The 21,293-nt window shown below is 45.1% G+C and overlaps 1 protein-coding gene across 2 annotated transcripts in view; it reads left to right on the top strand.

Moving 5' to 3' along the window:
* The window catches only part of Syt9 (synaptotagmin 9), a 170,235-nt gene that overhangs the window by 116,248 nt on the left and 32,694 nt on the right, over positions 1-21,293 (top strand). Inside the window, exons 4-6 of one of the 2 annotated variants that reach the window (XM_052155304.1) lie at positions 339-459; positions 2,452-2,623; positions 4,953-5,082. In XM_052155304.1, the coding sequence (XP_052011264.1) occupies positions 339-459; positions 2,452-2,623; positions 4,953-5,082 (423 nt within the window). Of the gene's footprint in view, positions 1-338; positions 460-2,451; positions 2,624-4,952; positions 5,083-21,293 lie in introns of those variants that run through there. The other variant, XM_052155308.1, reaches the window with a different exon arrangement.

Below are 21,293 nucleotides of genomic sequence, written 5' to 3'. Positions count from 1 at the left end.
GGCTCCTTTTGCGTGGCTTTGTGCTGAGAACCATGACTCTCACAAACATATGAGTAGAACCACATACAGGAACACTTTGAGAATGCTGCAGAGCCTATATGAAGTTGTACATGTGGGTTGTGTGTGTGGTGGCTGTCTGTGGACAGCCTCCTCCGCTCTGCTATCAACAAAGAGTTGTGCTTCCATAGATGTAGAGCCACCCCAGTACAAGGGTGGAGTTTCTGTGTCCTGAGCTGAATGAAAGGGAAAAATGGCCTTACTAACATGGCCTGCAGCTGAGCCTCCTGTCCATGGGCTGAGGACACTTGCTAATGTTTTGCTCTGTGCTTTTTGAACAGGATAATGTGGATCTGGGCGAGCTTATGTTCTCACTCTGCTATCTTCCAACGGCTGGCAGGCTAACCATCACCATCATAAAAGCAAGGAATCTAAAGGCGATGGACATAACAGGAGCATCAGGTAGGACGTTCTCTGGTTCTAATTCAGCACGTTACCTAGTTCCTCTTACGGTACCTTGGGTCTGGATTGCCTAGGTTTAATCATGTTCCTACCACCTCTAAGTGCTGTGTGACCTTGGACAAGTCACTTAACCACTCTAGGCTCCAGATTCCCATCTGTAAAGTGAGAGTAAGTGAGAATGCTGCAGATTAGTGTCTGGCCCATTGAGGTGTTGAGTGATTAGCTGAATTAATATGTGTAAGACCATAGAAGTGTGTGGTGTATTAAGATGCTACATGATGTTACTTGACTCTTGAGCCTTTCCTTTGCCATAATTGGGACTCAGCCTAGAGTTTGAATGTGCTGAGGTGGTCTACCCTGTTAGGCCTTTCCTCTGACTTCATTATCTTAGGCTCACTGAAGATTAGAGACAATTCTGACTCCTTATAAACATGAACATAGCTTGTGGGGTTTTTTTTCTCAGTGAACCAAACATATTTTGTAAATATATTGTAAACCCTGACACAAAATGTCTCATTGTGTAGTTCATAGTGTGCACATTCATATCAGTTTTGGCCACGTGATCAGAATCACACAGAACACTGGCTTGTGGTCACTGAACTCAAAGAGCTTGAGATACAATGTATTCTTTTGTTGTTGCTGGGATGTACACATGTGCATTCGTGTGTGTGTGTGTGTGTGTGTGTGTGTACACACACCTATGCATGTACGTACCTTTGTATGCACATAGACATAAATGCCAGAGGTCAGCCTTTGGAGTCATTCCCCATGAATGATTTCTCACTAGCCCTTCACTACTGTTCAGCAAGAACGGAGCCCTGTATCTTTGTACCTAACTACATGATGCCCTCCCTGACCCCTTACCCCTTCTGGAAGGTACTTCAAGCCAGAGGATCTGTACCTTTTTTTTCCTTGATTAGAAACAACCTGGAGTATAGAACATAGAAATATCAACATCTAGAAATATCAACATCTTGGAGTAAGTACCACCCCTGACTTTGATTTTTGAGAAAGGTTCTCTCGTTGAGACCTGGGATCCATGGTTAGGCTATGGCTGCACAGGGACTGCCAGGAATTGTCTTGTCTCTACTTCCTTTGCCCTGGGATTATGAGTGCATGCCACCCACCAATTGCAGGTGCATACCTGGAAGGTAGAATCTAACTCGAGTCTTACGCTGGCATGGCAAGCTTGTTCCTGACTGACGTTTACTCCAGCATGTTGATATATTCTGTTCTGTACTCCTGGCTGGTTCTAAGCAAGAAAAAAAATGGATATAGCTCTTCTAGCTTAAAGTACTTTCTGGAAGGGATAAGGAGTCAGGGTGGCTTGTAGTTAAGCAGAGAGATATTGGACTCCCTTTTGAGCTGCATGGTACTGAGAGATACATGGGACGAGAAGCGTCCCCTCCAGAAAGCAGCCAGCCTTGTCACCTGCCACTCTGCCTTGGTTATGCTATGAATGTCCTGTCCTCTGTCATTGATGAACAGCTTCTCCCTTTGCAAACACATTTCCAGGAGTTCCCAGTACTTTAGGCCATTCATGCACACAGGCTGCCCCATTCTCTGGGAATTCAGAACTTGCAGAACTAGAAGCATTCCCCCGCTTAAAGGCCCAACCTTTAAGCAAAGATTTCCATGGGTAGCTCAAAGTTGGGGTACTGAGTCTTGTCTCCCACTCCTTGGAGATGTCTGATTTTCTTCCTTTCACAGGCAGGCTGGTCCTGAATTCTGGTTGGCATATTTTCTAATTTGGTAACAGATGTTTTCACCCTATTTTTAAATTTCATGAATTTTGAGGAGACAGTGTCCTGTGCTTTTCCTCGAATGAATAACTTAATTGTTCTAAGTAGTCACTGCCCACATCACGTATCACATGAATTAAAATCCTCAAACTCTAGACTCCAGACAGAGAAGGGGAGTCTTCCTGCACTAGCCACACATTCCCAGCATCTCCGTCTGTCCTCACAGTGCCCTGTTCTCATGCCTGTGCAGATCCCTACGTGAAAGTCTCACTGATGTGTGACGGCAGGAGACTGAAGAAGAGGAAAACATCCACCAAGAGGAACACGCTTAATCCCGTTTACAATGAAGCCATAGTCTTCGACGTCCCTCCCGAGAGCATCGACCAGATCCACTTGTCCATCGCTGTCATGGACTACGACCGGTGAGATGTCAGGAACTCTCTCTCTGTGCAGTCTCACTGTTCTCTGAGCAAAATGGGCAGATTAGGGAGCAGCCACAGGAGCAACCACACTAGGGAGCTCAGCTGGGGTCCCAGGAGATGGTGACTGAAAGGGCAGTATACAGGAAGCAGCCTGACAGGGAGTCATGTCGTGCAGACCGTAGTGCAGAACCCTGTTACTATAGTACTTCTACTATCCCCATCTCTCCTCTCCCCCTTTCTTCTCCACCCTCCCCCATGCTACCTTTCCCCTTCCTATTTCTGCACACTTCCTGGTATCTCTCTATGAAGAACTACAGTCCCACAGGTCTTGGTTTTCATTGAGAAGTCCCGACTCCTTTAGTGGAAAGCTCCTACCCAAAACACAGAATGATTACTTTAGCCATACCACCAACGTTTCTAAATATATAACTTCGATCTTTTTTTTTTCCTTCTTGCACTGTTTAATAAAGATCATTTCCATCCACTTAAGTCTGAAAGCAAACACAGAAATGTTCTCTTGAAAATGCTAGAATCAGTATGGATGACAGGGTACATTAAAATGTATAAGATGCTAGACTTTTTAATTAATACAGCACAGAGGAGATATTTATAGCCTGCATTGTAGCCAATTGTGTATTTAAAGGACAGATTTGAAAAACAGTCATTTTAATATGCAAAGGAAGTACCAACAGGGAATTATACATGTTAAACCAGTCATTAGACTGAAATGCAAAGTCTCTTTTTAATTAGAAACCTCCCACGTGGTCTGGACACAATTATAAAAGAAAAAAATCAGTCTGACTTCTAATATAATCTTACAAATATTATTTGTAGCTAAAAATGTTTCCATCTACCTCTGAAATGTCAGCACAGCAGCCTTAGTGACCTCAATGCTTTCCAGTAGATCCCAACATGAAGCACACCTTGTCTTCTGACTCAGTGGCCCCTGAGTGTGACAGTCCATGCTAGGCATAGACCTTGCCATGTCTCTAGACACATACAGCCATGGTGTCCAGTCCCAGGAGGGGATGCTGCCCACCAGCTGTAGAAGGCTAGGGCAGCACTTCCCAAGCTTTTGCCAAGGTTCCTGCATCAACAAATCTTATTATGTGATCTCTGCATCAATTCAGTTACTAGTAAACTCATGACAGCGTCCTGGAAAACCCATGGTCATATGCACAGGGCCTCTGAAAGCATCGGATTTTCATGAGCACAGACTTTCTATCCCAGAGAGTCCATTCCCACCTCTTCTTCTCCCCAGGCAAATAGACTAGAAGTCTTTTCTGGGAGGAAAAAGAGGTTATCCTGAAGAGTCCAAGGATAGGCTACATCCTTCCAGTTATTTCAAGGGACTTTTCCCCACCTAAGGAGAAAGTAAAAAGACTCAATTCAGAGACCTAATCTCAGAAAGTTTCAGTCCTAAGTTTAAGGAACGGGGTATCTATCACAGTTAAAAACTCAAGTTGGCTCAATGAACCAAAGCTGAGCATAGGAAAAGATGGACAGTAGAGGATGGCAGCAGTCTCTAATGAAACAAGGAGCAGGGAGGCCCAGGAGCCCTCCCGCCGGCCAGCCTCCCCACACCATCCTCGGAGCCCTCCCCACCAGCTTCACCACACCATCCTTGGAGCCCTCCTGGCCGGCCAGCCTCCCCACACCATCCTTGGAGCCCTCCCTGCCGGCCTCCCCACACCATCCTTGGAGCCCTCCCCACCGGCCTCCCCACACCATCCTTGGAGCCCTCCCCGCCGGCCTCCCCACACCATCCTTGGTCGCCTCTTGCGGGAATTGAATGGATTATACATCATTCCTCCCTACGGGTTCCTTTTCATCCCATAAGTCTGGAAGCCGGCTTCCAGAACCAGACACAGTATCATTAGCTCAAATTAAGAAGTTCTTTGAGCAAATGAACTCATTCCAGCATTAAGAAACTTACAGTATTGATCCTTAGGTCTTTCTGATATTTAGCTTGGATTGTAGTTTTAAATTAGAGAAGTAGTTTTTAAGAAATAGCCCACCACTTCCAAATTTCCTCCACCCATTTAAGCTGTTGCTTTCATTCAGGGGTTCTCAACCTTCCTGTTGCTATGACCCTTTAATACAGTTCCTCACACTGTGGTGACCCCCCAACCATAAAATTATTTTGTTGTTCTTTTATAACTGTAATCTTGCTACTGTTATATATCATAATGTAAATATCCAGTTTGTAGGCTATCTGATGTATGACAACCCCTCCCCAAGGGGTCATGATCCAGGGGTTGAGAACTGCTGCTTTTTACCTCTGCATACCAAAATTTTAAGAAAAAACTGTTGTGGCCCATTTTCACAGTGTAGGTCACAATGAGGTCATCGGCGTGTGCCAAGTAGGCAACGAGGCTGAACGGCTGGGCAGGGACCACTGGAGTGAGATGCTGTCGTATCCTCGGAAGCCCATTGCGCACTGGCACTCCCTGATGGAGGTAAGACCTACCCCGACATGGTCCACTCCGTAGATGACAAGTTTTGCTGTTGAAATGCAGAGCTGTTAACAGCATGAATGTGCCAGGCTCTTCTGTTCCCAGCAGTGTCCCTAGTGACATTTCCCAGCACTGTTGTGCCTTGCACAGGATATTCTCTCTACCAGCCTAGGACATTTGGATCATTTTTATTGTCTTTTTTAAAGGATCAGTATTCTCTGACTCCATGTTACAGTTTTGAGTTGGCTTTTGGGGGGCATGTGCATGAGACAGAGGGGACCCTCAATTTTAGGACTGCCTTTGGCTCTAACCTTTAAGTCTTTTGTTGCTTAACACTAGGTTCAGGTTTATTTAACAAAATAACAAGCACAAAACAACAATATATAGAAAGTAAATTTCTCTCTTCCCTACATACAGCAAATCCAAAAGGAAGATAGTGTGGGGTGTGGCACCATGGTCATCAGAAGCCTAGAATTCTCCCATATTTTAGCTTAACTGTCCCAGAACTTACCTAATTATGCAGTGTGGCTGCTGAGCTCAAAACCATCATATTTTTCATGCCACAAAAAATGTGGAACAAGGCAAAGGGTCAAAAGAACATGCAGCACTTCTTTCAGGGTTCTCTTTGAGATTTTCCAAGATCCTGGTTCTTATATGCGATATAGCCACGGGACTTTGGATGTGTCTATTTTCAAAGGAAGGCAATAAATACATTCTTTTCATTATGTGCCTAACTAGAAGAAGGGTTTTGTTTGCAGAGAAAGGGAGCATGCATACTGGCTGCCGTCCTGCACCTGTCTTTCATCCACTCGCTCCGGTCCCCTCTCGTGCATTCTTCACTTGGTCGCTGCTCGTTGGCTCATTTATGTGGGCGTCCATCCTTTCAGCACTGACTTTCACTGAGAAACATTTCTGAGGATCACATGACATGAAGCACACCTGCGAATGAGGGGCCACGTTCTTTGTCGCCCTTATAGATACTGCCAGACAGACTTTTTTTTTTTTTACATAAATGCGTTTGCCTGTTGGTGGTGCTCATGCAAGGGCACACATGTGGAGACTGGAGGACAGCTTTTAGGAGTTGGTTTTCTCCTTCCACTTGGTGGGCCCCAGAGCTTGAACTCAGGTAGTCAAACTTAGAGACAAGTACCTTAACCCACTGACTCTCTCACTGGCCAAAGAGTGTATGAAATGGAGTGTGAGTCATTAAAGAGCATAGAGATAAGCCTTGTGACTCCGGATGAGCTGCCAGGACTCATGGTTCAGGGGCTCACTGAGGTTATAGGAGGCTGAGCTGCTGGGAATGAGAACCCCAGATCGCAAGCAAGGGCCATTGACCAAGGGTATGTGGGTTCCAGGCAGAGAACGTTCTTCTGTTCTCCCAGTGTAGGCAGCTTCTCCAAGTATCAGCACCCTGAAAGCAAACGCTCTCACTGTCCAGTGTGGGTAGCTCTTCTGCCCTTGGCAGTGGGTTTGTGGAGCAAACATGCAGGCAAGTAGAGAGGAAAAGGAGCTCTTACCCAGGCCCCTTTGAAGGAATGGTACAGGAAGGCACTAGTTATATTCAGTGATAGACTAGAGTTGCCAAATTTGCAGGCTCTTGAGCATGTATCTCTGTCTCTTAACCATAGAAGGCAAACCTCTCTTCTGAAATCAAAATTAATCCCTAAGGGAGACCTCAAGACCTGAGAACAACTTGAGAAGGAGCCAGGGAAACTGTGCCTCATTTCCTCAACTCCTGGCGGAATTCTCAGTGGAGCCCATATGTGGGCTTAGCAAACTGCCCAGAGATGCCACTAGTTAGTGGCAGTGCCCGTGGAAGCTATTGTAATCTACCTCCTGTACTCTTCGAGATCACTTCTGCTTTAAATTCTCCTTTGTGGTCAGAAGTGTCAAAACTCTGTGACAGATAACAGGAAAGGAGGAAGGTCCACAGGTGCTGGGAAATGAGCCCTGAACCAAGCAGGACTTTGTCGGTGGCCTTGGCAGACAGGAACCCTTGGCAAGGTGTGGCATGGCAGGTGCGGGAGCATCACAAAGCAAGGGTAGGAAGCTCTGTAGAGGCTTCTTCCACTTCAGAGGGAAGAAAGTCATGCGACTCTGGTCCCTGGGAGGTGCGCCTCAAACCCTTAGCTCCCAGCTTTTTGCAAGTTTGTGTTCAACAGTTACATAAGTAAGAAATAAGTGTCTTGAGGGTTAAAGTAATGAAACTTGGGAGTCATTTGTACAGTGGCTAGAACTACTTCAGCTGGTGCAATGGTCATGTCTCAGTGGTTGCACGGGAACTAAGGAAATGAAATGCCTATGTCCCCGATTTGAAAGGCAAGCAAAGTTGCTCCTTCTCTGTGGCCGCTTGCCTGTTTTTTGAAGTCATGTCCTGAACTATAGCTCCGTCTCCAGAGGGGAAATGCTGCCTTCCCTTTTAAAAATAAACATGCAGCTGGCAAAATTAGGGCAATGGTACCAGATGAGATTAAAGAAGGTGGGGGGTGGACCATGCTTTGTCAGCCACTCTGGATGGAGGCGGTCACAGGCGGTCTGGGAAGTATGTGTGCTGGAGCTGGGTGGACCTAGGTTCACACACTGTGCAGCCACGTGCCGGTTGACTGTCCCTCACCTCTGCTTCCTCTCATCCGTCATGTTGTCGTAACTGCCTGTCTCTCTTTCATGGCCAGTTGTAAAGATTACACTCTTTAAGGGGATGGGTGAGCTGAGATGGGGTTCATATAGCCAAGGCTATCCTTCAGCTTGTTATGTAATGGAGAATGTATAGGCAGACACCACCACACTCATTTTATACCGTGCTGGGGTGGAGCCTAGGTATTTCACTGCTGAACAAGTGCCCTATGACTTAGCTGTATCCTCAGCATAGATCATCTATAAGAAATGCCACTCCACGGCTGGTACCTAACCAGGGCTCGGTAAAGTTTTCATTATTGTATGTCCTGCATTCTGATGGGTCTCTGTGTCATCATAGAGCTCTGTAGCATGAGGAAAAAACAGCCATGTTGGTTTTCATGGCAATAGCTAGGAACCCCAGTGAGCATTCTTCCAGGTTAAAAGAGTCACTTGCTAAGTGGTATACATGCATACATGCTTTGTTTTGGGAGACATGGTTTGTATGTGAAGGTCCTGTCTATCCTAGAAATTTCTCTGTAGGCCAGGCTGGCCTCAAACTCACAAATCTGCCTGCCCCAGCTTCCCAAGTGCTGGAATTAAAGGCATAGGCCACCACTACCTACAACTCAGATATATAGATTTAAGGTGTACCCCTTTCCCCCTTTAACTCAATTGTAAAGTTAACCTGCTATTATGTTCTCTTAAATTAAAAAAGTGTGTGTGTGTGTGTGTGTGTGTGTGTGTGTGTTTAAGCAAATATTATGGGGCACAGGGCATGCTTCATAAGAATGTGAATGAGGTTGGCCTGACAGAAACTCCATTCTTCTAGCGACCAAGGGACTAAGTTATAAATGAACCCTTACTCCTACAGAGACCTGGCCATCTACTCAGGGTTATAGCAAACATACCCTGACATTGCCAGGGTAGGCAGCAGATGGAGTCTTCAGAACCAATGAATTCAAAAATCCGTTTCTCTCTCTGGGACTTGGCATGGCTTCACTGCGCACCCAAAGGTCAGCCAGTGCCTTTCTCTTTACTCTTTATAATGTCATTAGCTCAGAAAGCCATGTAAGCTTTCCCAGAGCAATTTTCCTGGGACTTAGAGGAAAGAATGTCCCTTGTGTAGGACTGCAGAACAGAGTGCTAAGGGCTTTCTTATCACAGCATCTTCCTCTGTGCATCCAAGATAAGATGGTGTTGATCTGGTCGTGTCCTCACCTTCCTCACCCTCCTGACAGTCAAGTTGACCTACATCGGAGCCTCAGGAGATTAGCAGGCAATAGTTCCAGGTTTTGCATAGCTTCCCTGTAAAGTGCTATGTAATGTCTGGATTAAGACTTGGAATTATGGGAAACCAGATGAAGATGCCATTTGTTTAAATCATGCTGTACTTTTCTGAGGTGATAATGACAGATAATGCACTAAGAATATATGGTAAAGTCCTTATCTTAATTCATAGAATGTAATAATAACCCCATTTATAAATTTTTACATTTTATATATATATAGTTTTCTGGTTTACCCCAAGTTTGAAACCCTATGATCAGATGGATTAAAGTAGCAACTAAGTGCAAAGGTGGCCCCTGGACTAATATGAGCACAGGAACAAGAGGTTCCACATATATATATATATATATACATATATATATATATATATATACACACACACACACACACACACACACACACATACATACATTATGCTAGGATGCTCAGTGTGGATTCATCTTCTCCTAATGTCTAGCCCTTGTATAGCTATGTTCATCAGGCCAGAAAGGCTTTACAGAAGCATGTAAAGATCACATGATTAACCCCACTGCACCCTTTCTCCCCGGCAGTCCAATAGCACAGGACGTACTATAATGACCAGAGTTGTCTGTGTACTACCGAGGCTCAGTAAAGCTATAATTTTTTTTTAGGAGTAAAGCTATAAATTTAATGCTGTGAAGAACCTAAACCAAACATCAGTTATGGAGTCTTGCCTCAGTGTTGCAACAGTGCCCTCTTTAAAACATTTCTAAATATTGCCTATCTAGTGCTCAATAGAGCCCACTTCGAATCTTGAATCTACACATTCCCAGGAAAAAAATAATCTGATTTTCCAGGCTGGGTCCAAGAAAGGTAATCGGTAACCCACTCCCATCAACAGTGTAAGGATGATAGTTCTTGAGAAAGGTACCAGCAAGACAGGAAAATTCAATAGAGTGATGATGACTGGTTCCCAAAGGTGCAAGTGACTTGTACACTCTGGGCCGGTTGCTCTTCCCGGCAGAGGCAGGCAATAGGAGGAGCAGTTTTCAAAGGATGTAAACGGAAAGGGTGCATGGGGCTACGGGAACCTGCGTGCTGTCGCAGACCTGCCCAGTTACTATCCTCTGACCTCTTTCTCCTGTGGCTCATGCTAGTCCAGGGCCACTTCCAGACTTCGTTTGCCTCAGGCCGTCTGATCATAAGGTATAAAGTTGGGGCAGACCAGAGTCACTTCTTCCTGCTCCCAGGCTTTCTCCTCCTGGGACTTGGAGTGGCTTCACTGCAGACCCACAGATAATCTCTGAGACATGCAGCTCCACAGCTGGTATCTAACATTCTTATGACGATTGTGTATCCTCCATTCTGATGGGTCACTGTGTGTCCTGATGGGACTTTGCCATTGGCTCTCTAGAAACTCCCTTCCTAACACAGTAGTATTTTTCTCTACCTATGAATTATGTCCCGGATGTCAAAGTGCCCTCTGGACATGTAAAGGAAATGTTTAGAGATCAGAAGTGTTTCTTTTCACTCAACAGTGCCCCCTATGACTTTTTTCTATGAGAAACTGATTGTTGACTGCGTTACCTGCCTCCAGTTTTCATTAATTCAGTGCACGGGACACAATTTATAGATATTCAAAGATCAACCCTGTTTACATACGTAGTTAATATCTGATGAGTTTGGGAAGGATAAACAAAAGGAGTGTGTAATGGAATCAGCTGGGTTCCTTTTGTATAGAAGATGCAGAATCCCCATTCGGTGGAACCCAAGGTAGAAGAGGGCAAGGTGTAAAAGTTACTGAGAGTGAGTCTGTAGCACATGTTTGAATGGAGTGTTGCAAGATATTTATTATCCATTCACACTGAGGCAGTGAGAGGCCCGTGATTGGAGGGGAAAGAGGAGGAGGAGCTAAGAGAAGGAGGGGCGGAGGGAAAGGGAGCCTGGGAGCTGCAAGAGGGAGTGGAGGAGGAGATCCAGATGGTGTCAGATGTGTTTCTGGTGTGCGGAGAGGTTAGAAATATTGGGATAATACTTTATTGTAAATTGGCATTATGTAATTGGGAGTTTTACATACATAAATATATTTGGTTAACTAATCAAGTTTAAGAATCATGCTTTACAGGATACTTGGAAGGAGCGGGTGCTTACAGAGTCTATGGCAGGGCGGTACTTTTTCTTAATAATTACCCATTACAATGGAGCTGGTACTTCTTAGTTGCTCCAAGCTTTTGATTACTTCTCCATTAAGAAGTGAACAGAAATCATTTCCTCCATCCTTCCTGTTAATTAGCCAATCACCATGGCTTTACATTTTGAGTACAACGAAGATAATATTCAGAACTGAGAGTCCTTAGTACAACACGAGACTCCTGTTAAGCTGATGTGGTTGGCTGGGTCCTAGAGAACTTGGTACCTGCTTTCATAAGAGAGAGGGAACACACAGATATCCCAGAGGCTAGCAGCAGTACCCTGAGTGAGAGCTATTAAGGAAATGACAAGGACATTAGCCCTTAAGTTGGCTCTTCTCACCAGGAAAATATTTCAGTTCCAGTTTTATACAACAGCATGATGTACCATCTGTGGAAATAAAAGAAGAGGAGAAGCGTGGGATTTGGGTGGGGTCGTGGGAAGGACCTGCCTTTGGAATTTCGTGAACTGTTTTCTGATGGTGGTATACAGCAAGGCAGTGTCCATGATCACTTAGGGAGCCCCTGAGCTGAACTGACTACAGTGAATACAAAATGGTGCTACATGGCCGGCATAGGAAACCAGCAGCTCACCTGTTAGAACCTGTTCCAATGAATGGTAACGGTCAGAAGACAGTTTGGATGAGTGGGCACAGTCACATTGTGTTTCCAGCTGGGGGAAAGTGAAGGAGTATAAATGAAGGGGTAATAAGGATGATGAAGGCATCACGGACATGGTATAGAATAGAGTTTATTCAGAATAGGGGATGGGAGTTAGTGGTAGAGAGGGAGAGAGGGAGAGAGAGAGGAGAGAGAAAGAGAGAGAGAGTGTGTGGAGGCCGGCCATGACCACGTGGAGGGGGGGGGAAGAGCCCCAGGGGCAGAGAGGTAAGAGTGTGGGAGAGCGGTGAGCAAAGAGAGCGAGGAGGAGCAAGTAGCCCTTCTTATAGTGGGCCAGATCTCTGGGGCGGGGCATACCTGGCTATTGCCAGGTAGGTGTGGGGTGGAGCTTACACAAAACCCCAACAGTAAGGAAGTGGTTAACCTTCACAAGAAACTCTTTCTTCCTACATTGTACAGAAGCACTAAGTATTTTCTCATTTTCAGAAAAAAGACAGAATCCAGAACTTCCTCAAAGGTCTGTAGAGACAGGAATCATATGAAGCACAGAAGCACTCAAAATAACCACTAGAGACATAAAAGACACCAACAGTGTTGAGTAGAAGGTTAACTGTCTTCACAGCCCTCTCCTTCCCAGATCACCTCACTGTAGCTCCTTCTGGCCTCTGGGGTGTGGCCGATACCTACAGCCCAGCAGGTGGATGGCAGTGGACTTGCACTTTCTCTCCTCCCATCTCCAGAATGGCATTCACAGGGGACTTGCTGACACATGGGGAGGGTGGGCTGATTCTTTCTTCACAGATGAAATAAATCATTGATTTATGATGCTTCTGAAAGAGCCACTTGCAGATGCTAAGCTGCTCATTATGCCTGGGACTTTCCAGGGGGCATTCAGCTCATACATGGAGCTGAAGGGCCCACAGAAAGGCCCATCAAAGGCAGTTTCTCAGCTCGGTCATGTGCCCCTTCTTCTCCATGGAGTCTTCTTCCCCACATTTTAGTTGATTTTGAATGAAAGTGAAAATTGAACCAGTGAGATATCTTAGCTGGAAAAAACACTTGCTACCAAGCTTGATGGCCTGAATTTAATCCCTGGGACCTAGCCCGCAAAAGGAGAGAACCGAACTCCTGAAAATTGTCTTTTCGCCTCTACATGTCTGCAGTGATACATGCTCATTCTGTACACTTCACAAATGTGTGTGTCATTGCTCATGAGTGCATGTGCATGCATGTACACACATATATGCACACATACTTGCTAAAGAAATATAATTAAAAATTGAAAATAACTTTTAACATTAGTAGCTCTAGTCACTTTATTTTTCACTCCTGCCCCTTTATTGTTAAATAATAAGTAATAAATCTCACTGTGTTGAAAGTTGGCAATCAGGAGCAATGAGATCATATCTTTTCACCCATTTTAAGTAAAATTCAAGGTAGGATACGTGATAGCATTTATAAGTGATAATCTTAAAGGAGAATTTTCTCAAAACCAAGGAAAAGTTTATAAATTGCTGGCAATTACATAAAGCAATCTCAACTTTTAGGCACCTGCTGTGCAATGATGCATTATACTCCAACTGTCCAAAACAAGCATTCTGTACGAGTCAGAAAATATCAGTGTGGTTGTGTTCTGTGTGGCTGGGGATCTGGGTGACACCTGCTTAGGTACTTTAATATTGATAAATAAATGTTCAGACTGACAGTTGGGTAGAGAAAGGTCATAAAACCAATCAAGCAAGTAAATGCCATCCAAAAAGATTAAGACTGACTACAAATTGTAAAATGTAAACATTCTGGATTTTTCTTCCTGTTATTGATGCTTAATGAAGTCTCTGCAGGGGACATGGAAATTTGGATCCAAAGAAATCCACATCTGTTTGTGTTTTTCTCTGGGCCTTATCTACATTTTATCTCTGTGGTGGTCTGAATGTTTGATTTTTGGGGTTTTTTTTGGGGAGAGGTTTTTTGTTTTTTTGTTTTTTCGTTTTTAAGAAAGAAATCTTTTTAAAATTAGATCCCCAATGAGGTAGTATTAAAAGATGGAGAATGATCAAGTGAGGGGTCTCTGCCACATGGATAGAACTGGGATCTAATAAAGGAGTCCTACTATATAAGGACACAGCAAGAAGGACATGGCCTATCAAGGCTTAGCGCTAACTAGCCCTAACCAGACACCAAAACCCTGGAGCCTTGACCTTCGACTTCAGATATCCAGAAGTGTGGGTAATAAACCTCTGCAACTTAGAGATGTTAAGGTACTTTAAGCCCAAAATCTAAGGGACCATCCTTACTATTTGTGTTCAGTGTCACGTAAAGAAAGAAGGCTGACTTGGGCCAAGCAATCCCTGCTTGCTAGGAGAAGGTAGGAATTCTCCCGGACACACAGACATCTGTAGTTCCTCAGTATGATACTGAGCATCATCTGCTTGTGTCCTGTCTCTAGAAGCTTCTCTGCAGGGGTAAGGAGTAACCCTCCGTCTATTGGAAAGGACATTCTAGAAAAGGATGGACAGAAGACCTTTTAACTGCAAACTTTAAGGGCTGGAGTAGGATCTCCTGTAGAGGATCCTGGCCTGTCAGGCTGGGTCACTGCTGGGGGAATGGAAGTGTAGGAGTGCTTCTCTCTTTAGGACTCAAGGTCCAAGAATGAGTTGACAACCAAGGCCACTTGACTATGGAAGATTATATCCCAGGACCTTAAAGCCACAGGACAGCAGGCCCTCTCTTTCCTCTTTGGGCCTTTAGGGTAACATTGTCATACTTGGTTTTTAAGTTGAAGCCATACAATTTTATCTTTCAACTGCATTTTAAATTCTTTATTCATAGAAGTTGAAAAATATCCACTGCTAGGATTAGAGCCAATGGCTCTTATGATACTATTTACAAATAGTGTAACATTTGTTACTTTTCAAGTATTAAACCAACATATTTTACCCAGATAGAAATCTCCTCAGGAATGAGAAGGAAATCAAAACTGAGTGAAGCCCTGTACTCTCAGGGTAACTGCCGGTCCTTGGTTTAAATAGGGCAGGCTCTAAGTCCTTGTGTGTGCAGGCCATCCGCATCAGCCCCAGCCCCAGCTTTTTTGCTTCCTCCACATAGCAGTGGGCATGAAAGAGTTAATAGCAAAGACCTTGAGAAACCCTCTCCTTATTACAGGAAGCCACTCTCAGCTGCAGCTGCTGCTGTCAGATGAGCTCCTTGAGAAGTAAGAGAGGGAAGAATAGGGAAGAAAAAAGGATTTTTGAATCACACGGGAGGTTCTGAGGACTACTCGGTCCAGATGATGTTCCTCTTACTGTTTTAAGCCAATAATTCTCTCAAGCCCCAAAGCACAGATATATAGCCTTCTCATCATTATAGATTGTGTCTGAATCCATGGGTGCCCAGGACACTGCCTTGCTAAGTATGAGTTCCCTCAGTAGAAGAAGATAAGCAAAATCAGGACTAGAAATAGTGCTGAGCTCTCAACACTGCCTGAGGAAGACAGTCATCACCACTCCTGCTCACCACTCCTGCCCAGCCAAGGAACCCGTGCAGCACTACTGACCTTCCAGGCAAGGCATGCTCAGTGCTGTGATAGTGGCAAGTCTACGATGGTGTAACCAGCTGCTCTCTGATTAGAACTGGGACCACCCCTCCGCCTGACAGAAAATCACGATAATCCAGCTAAGAGATGGTGGCTAAGGATATCATAGGCTGTGGTGAAGAAGCTACAGCCATTGTTGTGTTACAAAGTTGTGATATGGTTTAAGGGAAGTGGACCACTCAGAAGACCCAGAGAGTGGTAGAACCATAGACTCTACAGATAAGCTCTCCATAAGATGTGGTAGTGTGAAAGCCAACTACTAAACAATAGATCTGTACCAAATTCCAGGCTGCACTCACTCATCCTAGGAGGACTGAGAAGTTAAGCACTGAGCTCACTCTAACTCTAACCCCCTCGGTGCTCAGAGAACAACATATGGCTTCTGCTTTTAGGTTTTGTGAGACTAGATGGGATTTACTTGCTGGGTAGCTATTGGGGTGGGGTGGGGGTTGTTAATCAAAGTCCTTCCATATGATTGAAGACATTGAAGAAAGAATAGATTTGGAAGACAGACAAATGCTAGAGCGGTAACCAGCCATGAGGATGGATTTATTTAAGCTTGTGTTAACATATGCTAATTATATAATAATATGGCTTTCTGTTTTCTTTTCACACATGTACATAATGTATTTTGAGCATATTCACCCCTCCCCTATCACGCTCTGGTGTCCCTCCTGCCCCTATTACTCCTTCCTCTTCCCAAGCAGTCCCCTTCCTGCTTTGATTGTCTTTTTGAGTGACTCAGTGAGTTTCATTAGGGCTGCTTACAGGAGCATGGGTGTCTTGCCAGTGTATATGCCACTGAGGAAATGCCCCCTCCCATGCACGAGCCTTTAACTGTTTAGGTTTTTTTGAACTCATGCCTGAAGTCTGATTTGAAATATGAATGTGCCAACCAGATTCATGCAAGCACACTGTGACTAAAGCAACAAGAAATCGAGAAAGCAAAATCATTTAATCAGAGGGGAATCCATGGCCCAATTAAACATCCCGGTGAGCTACCCAGCATGCTTGGTCACTGCTGTCTACCAGGAGGGTCTCATACCAGCTCTGCCACTTACAGCTGCTGAGCTTGAGCAAGTTACCGGATGTCTCTGAGGATCAGCTCCCTCCCTGTCAGCAGGAGAATTAGTGCCAGCTGTAAATGTCTGTTGTGATTAGATGGTGCACATAGATAGGAAAGGGGCGGACAGAGGCACTGGCCATAAAATACACCCAGCAAGTTTCTTAACTTTATCAGCCCCGAAAAATCTTTATTTTCTTCTCCTTCCCCCAACCCCATTTTCTAAAGACAGTGGCTCTCAGATTGACCTTGAGCCCATGATCCCCCACTTCAGCCTCCTGAGTGCTGAGAGTGATTAGAGGTGTGGCCCCACACATACACACACACACAGCTTAAGATTTTTTATTTCATTCTTCCCTGGTGACAGATGAGACTTTGGGCCTTGCACACGCCAGCGAGGTGGGTGCTTTGCCAGCTCAGCGACATCCCTCGCCTCGGCAGCTAATCTTCCATGGTGTTACTGCGGGCCGCTCAACTGAGGAGGACTTTGAGGGGTTACTCCAGGTTACACTCCTCCTCTTTCTCCCTGACTCTTCCCCCTCTTCTTCCTTCCTTTCTCCCTCCTTCCCCTTTCCTACCCACTTTTGAGGTTTTCAATGGTTCACAAAAATATTGGTGTCTGAAGCGTAAGCTGCAGCACAATAGTGAAACAAGTTCCCCTCACACCTGAATTAGAGTTAGGTCTGGCTGTCCCTCAGCATGCTTGCCCCTGTTCATGAAACACGTTTGCGCTGGGCGTGGTACCAGGACCCATGGTCCCTTTCCTTAGGAGGCCGAGCCAGACTTTGACACACATCCACATATGCACACAGACACACAAAGAAAAACATTTGACGTTACTACAGATATGTAATTATAAGGCTTTTTTTTTTCTTTTTTTCAAGACAAGGTTTCTCTGTGTAGCCCTGGATGTCCTGGAACTCACTCTGTAGACCAGGCTGGCCTTGAACTCAGAAATCCACCTGCCTCTGCCTCCCAACTGCTGGGATTACAAGTGTGCGCCACCACGCCTGGCTAAGGCTTTTTTTAAAGTTCAGTGGAAAACATGTGCGTGCATGTGGCATGTGCTTTTGTTCTTTACATTATTTTTTCAGTTTAAAAAGGAACACTTGACAGAGTCATTATATGAATTTCATATATACAGTAATGGGTAAACATTTTCAGCACAAAATTGCTGAGTTAGAGGATGCACACATTCGAGAATGAATATACAGTTTGGGCCCAGAATGGGTCTGAAATGAGGGAGCTATGGAATTGAATCAGGATCAAGTGCATACATTTGGGGCTGGGGTTATAGCTCAGTGGTAGCATGTGCAGAGCCCTAGATTTTCTCTCTGTGTCTCTCTCTGTCTCTCTGTCTCTGTCTCTGTCTCTCTCTCTCTCTCTCTCTCTCTCTCTCTCTCTCTCTCTCTCATACACACACACACACCAGACCTGTGCACATTTTTCAGGCTGTATACTTTTCAGGCTGCCTTTTACTTGAAAGTCCTAAATTCCAGGCATTGCTTCACAGGCACTCATCAGGAATCAACACCTTGGTTTTAGACTCTGAATAGGATGCTGCATTCTCAGGGTTTATATTACTAAATTTTCCTGAACACAAGAGTAAGTTATTTTACCACAAATTTATACCCTTTGCTGTGAGACTAGATTTACTCTTCAGAGATACCAACTGTGTGTTGGTCATTGAAGAAATGTGTTGTAAAGCCAGAGAAGGAAGAAGTGGCAATTTGTGTTGGCAGTAAGTCCCACCTGCTCTGAAAGTGCTCTCTCCACGTGTCTCCCACTCCTGCTGGGGGCCAGGTCCCACACTGAGTGCTGCAGCTACAGCGGTGAAGACTAAGTGCTGGCTTTCATGAGGCTGGCCAGGAAGATGGACCATAAACTGTCCCAGTGTAGTGCAACCAATTATGTGACTGGTGTTTTCACAGTGTGTAAGGGAGCAGGGGGAGGGAGTTCCCATGCCTCCAGACACAGGCTGACCCTGTTTGAGCAAGCTCTTGGAAATGGGTAAGAATTCTCCTGTTGAGCAAAGAGGAGGAGGGAAAGGAGAGGTCTATACATTCAAAGGCACGGAATAAGGAAGGGGTGGACCAGCTCGGGGACAGCAGCTAAATGATTGAACTCAGGGCCTTGGGGGGAACGTGAATGATACCGAAAAGGGGGTGTGGGGATACCCTTTCTATCAGAACTTTGGAATGCCTTTACGATGAACAGCAGCATACTCGAATTGACATTTTAACAGGACTGTGCTGACCATCTGGAGGAGCTGGGCGGGAGGCTGGAGACAGATGAGAGCAGTGGACGGGATTGGGGTGCTGAGGCTGGAAGGCAGAGGTAGACGGCTCTGGAGAGGGGCGTCGACTCAGATGGGTTATGAGCTGACACCACATGGAAAGGCAGACAGGGAGGAGTTTGGGGTGATAGCCAGATCACCATGTTGAGCAGATGGATGGTCCTACTGTTTACCAATGGCAAGAAAGGGAGCCTGGAATAAAGGGCAGAGAAAATGGGAAGCCACTGATAGGGGAAGATTGATGAAGTCCAGTGTGTGTTATACTTACTACCTACAAAAAGATGCCCCTCTTAAAGACACACTGAATTCAAAACAGTTATTTAGATTTTTTTTTTATAGATTTTTTTTTGGTTTTTTGGATTTGGTTTTTTCAAGACAAGATTTCTCTGTATAGCCCTGGCTGTCCTAGAACTCACTCTGTAGACCAGGCTGGCCTCAAACTCAGAAATCCACCTGCCTCTACCTGTTATTTAGATTTTAATCATCACCTTCCTACATGGACACAGGGTATATGGGTGCACGCGCGCACACACACATACAGTGTTCTCCGTACAGTGGCAGGCTGGCTCACTAATTTTTTTTTCAATGACAATGTGCCAATAATCTGCTAATCAAAAACTGATTAGGCTCCCAGATCCCTTGGCAAAGAGCATATCAGAAAGCTCAGCACTTGGCTGAAAAGCTTTTCCTGAACTGAGGACGATTGTAGTCAGATGTCCTGGGTATCTGTATTAGATGACTCTAGACTCAGCTGTGGCCTTAATGTGAAGAGAAGGGACCTCAATTCAGACTGGTCAGGTCCAGATCTTGCCACCCTCCCCAATGAGGACAAGCGTGTCAAGGAGAACAAGAATCTGGAAGAGGATCAGCAAGTCTCAGGATCTTAGGCAGACAAGACCATCAGAACAAGGAGTTGGTGGAAGAACAGGGTCCAGGGAAAGAAACACAATTTCATTAATAGCACTACACACAGGAGGCCATGCAAATTAAAGGCCTAACAGCTGCTCAAATAAATTTCTATCTCAATTTGATAATATTTTTAAATTGTTCCATGGACTAGGGAAATAACTTAGTCAATCATGAGTTTCCCCTGATAGCATGAAAACTGTGGTTGTTCCCCAGAACCCATTTAAACACCCAGAAGTGGTGCCGTGTGCTTAAAATCCCACTGCTAGGAAACTAAGACAGGTGGATTCCTATCTCAGCCAGACTAGCCTACGTGGTGAATTCCAAGCCAAATGAGAGGCTCTGTCTCAAAAGACAAAGTAGGGGAGGTGGCTGACAATCAGCACCTGAGGTTGTCCTCGTGCCGCCACATGCCTGTGTATTTCTGGGTGTTACATATGGATATAAACATGTCCATGCCTGTGCACATGTGTGAACCTACATGTAGACATAAAATTACTCCTCAACATCATGTGCTACCCCTAAGCTGCTTTGTCATTCTGAACACAGGCTAGACTGACTACATGAGGTTTTGTGGTTGCCTCTTACTGAGGAAAGCAGTTTCAAGGGAACAGTGCTATCTAGAGGCATTCTGATTGGAAGGAAAGGAGACAAAGAAGGTGGGATTGGAAAGTAAGCAGGTAGAGGCCATGGCTATAGATGACTCCTTCAAGTGTCTTCATGGAAAAGGAGGAGGGAGAGATAGGCTAGTAGCTCGAAAAGGTCATGGGGTGGGATGGATTTTCCCTCCCCAAAGCAAGAAGTGTGGATATTACATAGAGTAAGAAAAGGCCGAGGGAGACTGGCTTGAAACAGGAGAAAGAGGGGATACCTGCTCTGAGGCTCTACCTGTAAATTCTGCCCACTTCTGAGTGTGTGCAGTATGCCCCACCCCCACTAACAGGTTCATCATGGTGCTTTCTTGCCTCCATGGCATATGTGTTATTCCATGATCGGCTGCTTTCAAGCCAGGAACAAAGAACCCAACATTTGCAGTACCCACTCAGGACTTCCCCCATCTACCGGAAGTAGGACATCACTTCCTGCTTCCTGTCCCCAGAGCTTCCTTGTTACCTGGGTTTTCGTATGCTCAAGTATTATGGAAGCAGCTCTGCCCTTGTCTATCCAGCATTAAAAGATCCACTTTCCCATTTTGGCCCTACTGGGCCTTTTGCTAGCCTCTGGACCAGAAGTTTTCAACCTGTAGGTCAAGACCCCATTGGGGTGTCTCTTATCTGTTATTCTGCATTTCAGATATTTACATTATGATTTGTAACAGTAGCAAAATGACAATTATGAGGTAGCAACAAAATAACTTTATGGTTGGGAGGCATCACAGCATGAGGAGCTGTATTAAAGGGCTACAGTGTTAGGAAGGTGGGAAACCACTGCTCTAGACCCCACTCTTACTCTCTCATCCACCTTCTCTAGATTATCTACAATGACCCATCTCCCTCCTTCCCTCCCCTTCCCCTTCCCCCTCTCCCTTTCCCTCTCCCTCTCATTCTTTGCTCTGGGCTTGAGACTGCACTCCCCAGATCAGACCTCACATGCCCACATCCCACCCTAACTATTAGATGTCACATTTTTGTTCAGATTTCATCTCGGATTTCAGCATCAGCTCTCAACACAGAAGCTTTT

This window comes from Apodemus sylvaticus, chromosome 1 (genome assembly GCF_947179515.1).
Source record: "Apodemus sylvaticus chromosome 1, mApoSyl1.1, whole genome shotgun sequence".
Taxonomy (NCBI): Eukaryota; Metazoa; Chordata; class Mammalia; order Rodentia; family Muridae; genus Apodemus; species Apodemus sylvaticus.
The sequence above is the reverse complement of the archived record's forward strand: the minus strand, read 5'-3'. Positions and strand labels throughout refer to the sequence as shown.